A 10,455-nucleotide genomic window follows, 5' to 3' on the forward strand; every position below is an offset into this window, starting at 1 on the left:
AAAAATTTTGAAGATCTGACTTAACAAAAAGTCGTTTAGTATATAGATTCACGTTGCTTCAATTTTAATTAATTCTTAATCCTCCGTTGGCAAACTGGGTCATTGGTGACCCAAGCGAAATTTTGCTCTCCTATTCGTTCGAAACGAATTTTGATTTTCATTGCAAAAAGTTTCGAGTAATCTAATAGAGATTTTGATAACTGTCTCAGAATTTTTTCCGATTTTTTTAAATCCCAAAGAAGTGCAAAAATTAAACTTCGACATAAACTATCTATTATAATTTGCCTACGAAGAGTTACTCCGTTCGCTGCCACACTTATAAATACATCCTCGCAAAAAGAACAACGAAAAACCGAGAATCCGAGCTACCAAAATAAAGTCCTCGTTGAAAAGCTAATTCGTACCTCTTGCACTTCATTTTACCTCGTCCAATGCCTCTTCGAAGAAGAGCATTCCCGTGGAGAACTTCTCGAGAGACTAAAGGAATCGACGAGTCGTGGTTCGAGTTTAATTGGAGTTCGTGGTGTAGATAAATTTTTCCCACCGGTAACCGTTTCCATCGGTCCCGAAATCACGGCCGGTTCGGTTCAATCGAATCGCTCCTAAGAGATAGCAGCCGGCCAGGGAGTATCGACGTAACCTCGTTAAGCCTCAGAGGGATCGGCCGCGACGAGTCCTAACTCCGAAATTAGACCGTAATAAGTACAATTTCCTAGTGACATGACCGGAAACTGTCTACCAATATTAGATTATCTCGGAATTTCCAGTTCGTGGCGCATCCTAACGTGCAGCAGCTACTCGCATCGATTTGGTACGAGGGTCTTCCGGGCTTCCGGCGGAAAAACATGGTCCTCCAGGCTCTGGAGATCGTCAGGATCGGCGTTCTCTTCCCGTTCTACAGCGTCGCGTACATCATCGCTCCTCACAGCGTGGTGGGACAGACCATGAGGAAACCGTTCATCAAGTTCATCTGTCATTCAGCTTCCTACTTCACTTTTCTCTGTGAGTATTTCCGTCACGAAACCGTTCCGAAATCTTTTCTCCGTCGATCCGTTAGCCGTTCCAAAATTAGCCTCATCGTGTCCAGATCGTTACGATTTTTACGACTATTAGAGCGAACTTTGAAATCGACCAAACTCGAATTTCTTCGTTTTTTTTTTTTTTCCTCCAAACAACCGATATTCCATCGATTCGATAAAACGTGTCGACGTTAAAAAAGAATTACTCGTTTACACGAGGCGTGTTTTTTTTTTTTTCTCTGCTACCCGGGAAGTTTATCGAATCGAGCTCTGGCCTCGTTTTTCTCCAAACGACGTGTTTCACCTTTTCGGCACGTCAGCGAATCAAACATCTAAACAGTTTACAAATACCTCTCACTGCAACCGCGGCTCGCGAATACCTCTCACTACCAATAATAGCGGGAGTGCGGTAATGCTCTAAATTTGAGACATCAACTACCATTACCGTGGTGAACGATAAACATTCCTGACGTGCTGCCGATTGGGAACACCCTGGAGCTTGACTCTCGGGCGTGTTACGAGACGGGAATTCCATCGTTCGATTCCGTAACAGATTTACCAATCGTAGATCGTACCGCTCGTTTTACACACCTTCGCTTTAGTGTTACGTTTCTTTGATGTTCGCCGCGTGTAACGATAGAGCCGCGCGAATTTTTATCGGGACGTAAACACGGAAACCGATGCCGGAGATACGAACGTGACGGCAGTTGGAAACTCGGCCGTGGAGGATATTTAGACGGAGAACGGGCACGGGAGTGCCACTCGAAGGAGGTAAGGGTAAAGAGAGGGAGTTTCCAAAGCTTGCCTCACCCGGCATCCTCGAAAAGCGTAATTGACCTCGAAGTTAGACTAACGATGTTTTGAGTCACGAGGAACACGGCGGGATAATGTACTCCTCGAGGAGACGCGGGGCTGAAGCGTGAGGAGTTTCGGGAGATTATGCAGCAACGAGTCGGGATAATTTTGCCGGCTGCAAGATGCGGTCGCGGTCCGCCGGCAGAAAGCAGAGGCTCCGTTCCGCCGATGTAGATTGCAAATGAATGGAAATTGAAGAGAAGTTGCGAAACGGCCACTTTTTAATCAACGTACGAGCTTCGCTGTCGCGTACAGTCTTGCAAAGTGGCCCAAAACGAGTCCGAGCTTCGCGGTAACAACTCACAATGTTGCAGAGCGTTTCTACGCTGCTCTGAATCTTCGTGCGATGATGTATAATGTTGCAAAGGGGCTCGGGTTAATCTCTAACTTCCCTGCGGTATATTCACGAAGTTGTAAATACCATAAACGTTGTTTCACGCTTGCAACATAGTGCAACAAAGTTGCACCGTAGCGTAGAACCTCGCAGAGTCTCGCGACGTGGGTTCAAGCTTCGCGGTAATGACTCGCGGATTTGCAAACTGTTTCGAAGCTATTTCGAGCCTTCGCGCGACGAATGCACAATGTTGCAAAGTACTTCAGCTCGATCTCTTACGATACATTCGCACACTTGTGAACGATGGCAGTGTGCGATGAAGCGGCAAGTTACATTATGCCACAGAGTCTTGCACAGTTTCCCGAAGTAGGTTCAAATTCCGCGGTAATGACTCACAAGGTTGCAAAGCGTTCGAAACTGTTTCGAATGAAAGTAGCTCGGCTCGGTCTCCCGCCGTTCTACTATATATCACATAGTTCGGAACAAGCGAACTATTCATCGTGCAACATTCTGCGACAAAGCGGCAGGGTAACATTGTAGCACACATTCTGCAAAGTTCCTCAAAGTGAGCACAAGTCACGCAGGGTTGCTCACAAGTCTGCGAATTGTCTCGAAGTAAATTTCGATACAACAATGCACAATGTTGCGAGCGGGCTGTATACACCTATCACAAAGTTGCAAAACCGCGCGTAATAACGTTCTCGTTTGCCACATTACGCAACAAAGTTCCCCGAGCCCGCCGGCGCGTTCCGAGCTTGCAACAATGTTACAACTAATTCTCCGTCTGGTCCAGAATTGTCCTAAACATCGCATCGACGTTGCATACCAGTAACTAGCACACGTTTGTCCGCAGTTATGTTGATTCTGGCGAGCCAAAGGATAGAGAGCGTGATCGGGAACTGGATGGGTCACGACGTGGTGGAGCACGAGCCAGCACCGACGAAAAGGGGCGCATCGCCGACGATCGTCGAGTGGTGAGGCAATATTTTTAACCAACGTTTCTTTTCACTTGCACACCGCCCGGGGTGCGCGTAGGGACGCGAAAGGAAAACCGGAACAGGCGTGCGTCCGCTGTTACTCTCTCCTCCGAATACTTTCTCGATGCACCGGAAACTCAAGCCGAACAGTTCCCACGCGTGATACCTTCTTCGCTCGAAAACCAAGTAGCGTACAAGTCAAGTAAAACCTACCCCTATCGAACATAAATATTCTATCAGCGACGTCTGATAGAGATACCGCTCGATAACGATTTCTCCCCAACCGACTCGAGTCTTCTCGCGTTATAACGGGGCGCAGACGAACGAGATCTCCGCCCCACGGTTGCCCGGGAACGCGTTTAAGCTTCCGCCTCTGGGGGCGGTGGAGCGAGCGAACGATTTTGCGAGAAACGAAAGGACGTGGCCAAGTGTCGACGACGACGATGTCGCAGGTTCATCCTCGCCTGGGTATCCGGTCTGATTTGGTCCGAAGTGAAGCAGCTGTGGGACGTCGGCCTCGAGGAGTACGTGAACGACATGTGGAACGTGATCGACTTCGTAACGAACTCGTTGTACGTAGCGACTGCCGCTCTAAGGGTGGTCGCTTACTACAGGGTGCAGAAGGAAACGGAGAACCAGGAGCCTGGATCGGTGACCGAGCTGCAGCGCGAACAATGGGACACTTGGGACCCGATGCTCATATCCGAGGGCCTCTTCTCCGCAGCCAATATATTCAGGTCTTTATTAAATTACCTTCCTTTTTCTTCTCTCTGTCTTGAATTGTCCTCGAACGAGAAATTTTGCGAGAGATTTCGACGAATGGAAAAAGTTATTATTTAAGGTATGACTATATTTCTATGTAAAATTGTTTGCATATCGTTTACCTGGAAATATTTTACCTCGAACGGGAAATTTTGCGACAGATTTCGACGAATGACTACATATGACTATTCTTCTGTGTAAGATTGTTTGTGCGTCGGTTCGATTTACTTGGAAGTATTTCGTTCCTTTGAAATACTTTTAAGGGCACGTTTAAGAACGTTCTATTCCGTTACTTGCCAAATACGAATTTTACGCGTGGAAAATTTATGGTTAATGTAATAGAAGATAATCAGCAAATGCTGAGAATCGGGTTTAATGGAGAAATTTTTGTTATTTTATGACCTCCGGTTGGAATAATTACGTTTCCTAGACAGGCAAGGTGCTTGCGTTTACCTCCATAAAGGCAGTATGGAAATTCCAAACTATAAAGTCAAAATTCAGGAATTCCTAGTCGTTCCCACATACAGGGTGTCCAGCGTAACACTTTCCACGATTTTTAAAGCACTCCGATGATCTGACTAAAGTGTTTTAACCCCAGAACGGTCTTCGGGTCTTTCTTGACCCACCGCCTTTTTATATTTTTAGTCATTTTTGCTGTTATCAAGTTTTACGTTCCTTAACATTATTTTAAACGTTTATTGTCTAGGTTCACATGTCGCGTTGGAAACAAAAATTATTACACATAAGGTCTTAGGTCCTTTTTCACCCAAAAGTCTTAACACATTGTTAACCGGTCACGAGTTAACTCGTGTTTGCACTTGCATTAGCTGTTTCAATTTTTGAAACGCAGGGCAATACAGAATATTGCAAAAGCTTTGTTCATCATGTTTAGTCGTGTCCGCTTTATTCTAAAAAAAATACTTTTCTTGGTATTTAGGTTTTCATCACAATTCTACTTGTTCAGTCCTCGTTGGGTATACCTGCCGCCCAACCCTTGGAATTTGTCAACGTGTATTTCTATTGTATATATTTTCGCCTTTGTAGTTAGTCTCGAGAGTCGTTAGTTCGTTTCGTAGCAGCAGTAACTTTATAACACTACGGCAATCGTAGTTTTTCGATTTAAGAATTCGCTTTTCTTTTATATTGACACATTTGTGTCGGATGACGCACATATGCGTCATTCAGGTATTCTGACGCGAAATACGTCATTGAGATTTTCACGTATCTGTCTGAAAGTGAATTTATAAAACGCTGTAAATGATTGAATTTCTTTTCAGAAATGCCGTGACAGATGTTTCACGAATTCTAATAATTGTATACGTTTTACGAAAAAGTAATTTACCACGTTCCTGAAAATTTCTTCGAAAAATAATAATTAGTTGAAAAGTGACGATTGAAAGAAAAGACGCGAAATCACCCCGTGCACATGTTAAGCGCTGCTCTAAGAGCCCCGTCGCCAGTGTGTTAAAAGTTATATAAAAGATACATATGTCCAAAGTTTCATTTCAATTCATTATGTATAAATAAAGTTTATTTAGATTGTTGCACTTCCACATTCAATCACGAAATAATAGCCGGTGACACGAGATAGCTTCTGCGTTAAATTGCCGGTCAACAATGTGTTAAGTGTACAGTCAAAACGAAGACCGCTCTAGGGTTAAACAGAAATTGATCAATCTTCAGTCGACTACAAGCTACAATAAAAAGAATTTCGAAAAAGATTCTTTTTTCAATAAAATGTCAAGGTTACCTTCATTTTCTAAATGGAATTAGATATTTTTTAATTCGCAGCATTGTAGCTCATGTAGCTCACAGTGGGACACCCTGTATATACGACGCAAACATTGCAACAATGTGCATACAACACGGCACGTAAGTTCACATTTTCAGAATGTAGCAGAGTTCCCGTAATTGATGCTACGTTATGTTATATGGTAATTGTTTTACGGTGTAGGTACATACTGTAAGGAAACAACGGTGTTCACAGGCAAGGTTTATCGCCGCAGTAACGAAACGCAGGAGCATCGCCCTTCTGACGATATTGGAAAAATGAAAATTATGAAATTAATGTCGATGAAAGTGCAACTGCTTCTTTTATAACACTTCGAGTAAAATATGCAATGACGAAGTATTTTTAATTTCAACCCTGTGTATTTCAACCCTGATGTTTCTTCGTTCATGGGAAGAAAAGTTACGGTTGATTGCAATTTTATACTTTGTTTCGAGAAGCAAGAATTAATAATTATTATATAAAATTTGCCGGTAATAACGAAGCATTTTTAATTTCAACCTTGATCTTCTTTCGTTCGTGAAAAGAAAAGTTACGGTTGATTGCAATTTTATACTTTGTTTCGAGAAGCAAGAATTAATAATTATTATAAAAAATTTGCCGGTAATAACGAAGCATTTTTAATTTCAACCCTGATTTTTCTTCGTTCGTGAAAAGAAAAGTTACGGTTAATTGCAATTTTACATTTCGTTTGGAGAAGCAAGAATTGATACTTATTGTAAAAAAATTTTCTGGTAATACTGTAAGAGTATAACAATACAGGGTGTCTCAGCTGATTTTGACATCTTGATTTTCTCGCTATTATTACTCAAAGCGAAATATGTTTCAGATGAAAGTGAAACTGTTCCACTCGCGAAAGAATTAATAACACCAGAAGATGCCCCCTTCGACACCGTTTAAATTTCATCTGAAACATTTTCCGCAATGAGAAAATCAAGATGTCGAAATCAGCTGAGACACCCTGTATATACGGTTGATTACAATTTTACATTTTGTTTGGGGAAGCAGAAACTGATAATTATTATAAAAAGTTTGCCAGTAATGCTGTGAGAGTGTAACAATATAGACGGTTGATTGACAAAAATTGACAATTATTAAAAAGCAAAATTTCTGGTAGTAATTGTAACAGTAATACAGTAATATTCAAATAAAACGAGACTTGTAAAATGTAGATAAACGGATACGTATCTTTCGGGTCACACAGCTTTACGGATGGTTGATATTTGCCCGATTCAAAGTAAAACAACAAACATTTTACCCTTACGTATGAAGTATTCATTTTAAATTTTACGCCTTCTGCGTCATGATAATCTGCATTCTCCGTGTTACACAGGAGTCCCTAACGAAAATATCCCGAAAATCGATGATGCACTTCCGTCGAAATTTTTCAAATCCCTCTAAACACATGGATCTGGTTCGAAGTTAATCTTGGAACGCGTGAAATTTCACGGTATAAGGTAAAAACGTAATTACGAATCTCTCGAGCGTTGCTTTAACAGGTTCTTCGCGCGTTGCCCCGTGAATTCACAGGAGAGGTAATTAGGGGCTCCTCTTTCACCAGGAATTTCAATTCCACGCCCTTCAGCCGCATATACGCGATCAAACGTAATGCCACCTGGGCTTTTTTATTTTTTTCGCTTCTTCTCGATCTGCTTGCAGCTCTCTGAAACTCGTCTACATTTTCTCCGTGAACCCGCATCTAGGACCGCTGCAGGTCTCTCTGTCTCGAATGGTGATGGACATCATGAAGTTTTTCTTCCTCTACGTGCTGGTACTCTTCGCGTTCTCCTGTGGTAAATCTCCTCTTGCTTAATTCTTCTCGCCTGCTAGCTAACTCGCCCTGTTAGTTGGAACGAGTAAATCTGACACGATGGAACGACAGGTCTGAACCAGCTGTTATGGTACTACGCGGACATGGAGAAGAAACGGTGTCCGACAGCTATGCCTTATTCATCGAACGCCAGCGTCACCACCGACTCGAACGCTTGCATCGTTTGGAGACGATTCGCGAAGTACGTGATGCTCTTTTCAAATGAATACCGATCGTGTGGGAGATGGTGTAAGACGTGTGACGACGAGAGTTTTCGAGGAAATTGATGGAATTTAGAGGAATCTACGTTACCGGGGAAATGTTTCGAATCACTGTGCGTTGCGAGTTAAAGAAAAGTTTGCGAAACAAAGTTAATTTAAAAATTTTTAATCATATGTACATTTTAAAATTTATGACAATTTTATGTGATACAAATTAATCGAAATGAGATAAAGTGCTGTACGAGTAAAGAATTACAAGGGGCTTAAAATGAGACGTTGGTTCGCTCGTCGATGGCTAGGTACGATAACGTGTGTGCCGCTGCCCTTTCTCCCGTTTTTATACGCTTCTTGGGCCGTTGGGCCCTGCAAGCCGTGGGGTGGGGGTGCAGCCTGCGCTGCTCCTGGGTCTAAGGCCCCCTGCTGTTCGGGACCCGCGGTCGTTGCCTAGGCGCGTCGCACGGCGCCTTACAGGGCTGTTGATCTTTATAGCGTCAATTTTGAATCGATGAAGAATTAGTAGATTTAGTATTGATGGAAATTGACAGGTGATTCGAAACTTTTTGCCGGTAGTGTGTGTGTATTAAACCCCTTAACCTATGATTTTTTTTCTGTTTATGCATTTAACACAGAGAGTGTAAGGCCCAATTTAATGATTTACAAATGATTTGGTTGAAACTTTGTATATTGGTAGATTTGGTCACCTTATTCATGAAAATACAGCATTATAGGGGCAGATACTGGACAGTTTTTCAGATATTTGTAATTGAATTTTCGACATTACAAGAAACTTAGTTTCTGAGCGTCAGCTAATTAGTGTTTCAGTACTGTATCAGGTAATAAAGGCTAATCTGTTACGTTTAAATTATCGCTTAAGTTACGCTAATCTGTTCGTAATTAATTACGTTTAGTAATCCTCAGAGTTACAAACTAAAACGAAAGTTAGGGTTATAATTTCACTTTTTAATTTTTCTTACTAACATAACTATTTTTGTCACTCTTGTCCAGAATCTCAGCCACGAGTCCGACTCTTTGTTATAGGTTGAGGGGTTAAAATAGTATAAAGGCACAATGCTAATAGCTAATTCTTCCACGTATTTTTTACACTGGAGACTTTTTCATCTAGACGTTCTCCCTTTTTTATTTCACCATCCCTTTCGCTCAGTTCAGATAAATCACGCAGACATTTCCAAGACACATTCGGTCACGTCCACCCAAAAGCTTGAGTGGCCATGCACTTCCCTTTCACACCCTAATCTCAAGCACTCGGTCCAAACATTCTCCTCTAGCACTCGAAACTCAGTCACTCGCTATAAAAATTCACCCCAAACTATTCTTTGGACGCGTGAAAATATAAATATTATTCCTTCGAAGCTTGAATTCACGCTAAAATTATTCTCTAGACGCGTGAAAAAATAAGTATTATTCCTTCGGAGCTTGAATTCACGCTAAAATTATTCTCTAGACGCGTGAAAAAATAAGTATTATTCCTTCGGAGCTTGAATTCACGCTAAAATTATTCTCTAGACGCGTGAAAAAATAAATATTATTCCTTCGAAGCTTGGATTCACGCTAAATTTTTTCCACGCCAAAATTATTCTTCGGACGCGTGACAAAATTTTTCTTTCGTGCTTGAATTCACAAAAAATTTTTCCCATATCAAAGTTATTCTTTAGACGCGTGAAAAAATAAGTATTATTCCTTCGGAGCTTGAATTCACGCTAAAATTATTCTCTAGACGCGTGGCAAAGAAAAATGATTTTTTCGGAGCTTGAATTCACACAAAACTGTCTCCACACCAAAACCATCCCTTAAACGCTTGAAAAAGTACACCATAAGTATTGCTTCTTCGGAGCTACAATTTTTCGTTCTTCCAAAAACCCCCAAAAAATATGTCACTCCACTTGTACACATTAAAAAATCTCCGTCAGCCTGTTCGAAACGGCGCAAACGTTGTTCTGGGCTGTGTTCGGCCTGGTGGACCTCGAGAGCTTCGAGCTGGATGGTATCAAAGCGTTCACCAGGTTCTGGGGTATGCTGATGTTCGGCACGTATTCGGTGATCAACATCGTGGTGTTATTGAATCTACTAATCGCCATGATGAACCATTCCTATCAGCTGATCTCTGTAAGTGATTTAGATACACATGTATGCATCCGTGTTAGTATAATTGTTCTCGAGGTACAAATAGAGCAAATTCCATTTCTGATTTCGATCAGGAACGTGCCGACATTGAATGGAAGTTCGCCAGGAGCAAGCTTTGGATCAGTTATTTCGAGGAAGGTGGCACGGTACCACCTCCGTTCAACATCATCCCCACACCGAAGAGCGTATGGTACATGGGCCAGTGGATGTACCGGAAGTTCTGTGGGCACAGTAGAGCTGCCAAGAGGGAGCACATGAGGACCATTAAAGTGAGATTCATTTTCAGTCGAACAATCTTCCCTTTCGGAAGAGAATGAGAAGATATATTTTTGTCCAGTCCTTTCAACCATTTAACGTTCGTTCCCGTGACTCACGTGTACACAGTTAACCGTCCAATAAGTACACTTTTTTTAAATTATTCTTTTCACTTTCCATATGGAGTTATCCTTTCTGCTATGGCAAAGAAGTACGCTACAGTTATTTCTATAGGCCTAGAAAATAGTTCGAAGAAAGAGCGAAAATGTGAGCGTTAAGGGGTTAACGAAC

At 42.0% G+C, this 10,455-nt stretch overlaps 1 protein-coding gene across 1 annotated transcript in view; it reads left to right on the top strand.

Moving 5' to 3' along the window:
- LOC108570241 (transient receptor potential-gamma protein) overlaps window positions 1–10,455 on the top strand; it is a 35,773-nt gene that overhangs the window by 19,593 nt on the left and 5,725 nt on the right. Inside the window, exons 7-13 of the mRNA XM_017932101.1 lie at window positions 768–1,002; window positions 3,062–3,182; window positions 3,638–3,922; window positions 7,396–7,529; window positions 7,619–7,748; window positions 9,696–9,891; window positions 9,984–10,178. Coding sequence (XP_017787590.1) covers window positions 768–1,002; window positions 3,062–3,182; window positions 3,638–3,922; window positions 7,396–7,529; window positions 7,619–7,748; window positions 9,696–9,891; window positions 9,984–10,178 — 1,296 coding nt within the window. The remainder of the gene's footprint in view (window positions 1–767; window positions 1,003–3,061; window positions 3,183–3,637; window positions 3,923–7,395; window positions 7,530–7,618; window positions 7,749–9,695; window positions 9,892–9,983; window positions 10,179–10,455) is intronic.

Source organism: Habropoda laboriosa, unplaced genomic scaffold (genome assembly GCF_001263275.1).
Source record: "Habropoda laboriosa isolate 0110345459 unplaced genomic scaffold, ASM126327v1 scaffold10, whole genome shotgun sequence".
NCBI classification, from domain to species: Eukaryota; Metazoa; Arthropoda; class Insecta; order Hymenoptera; family Apidae; genus Habropoda; species Habropoda laboriosa.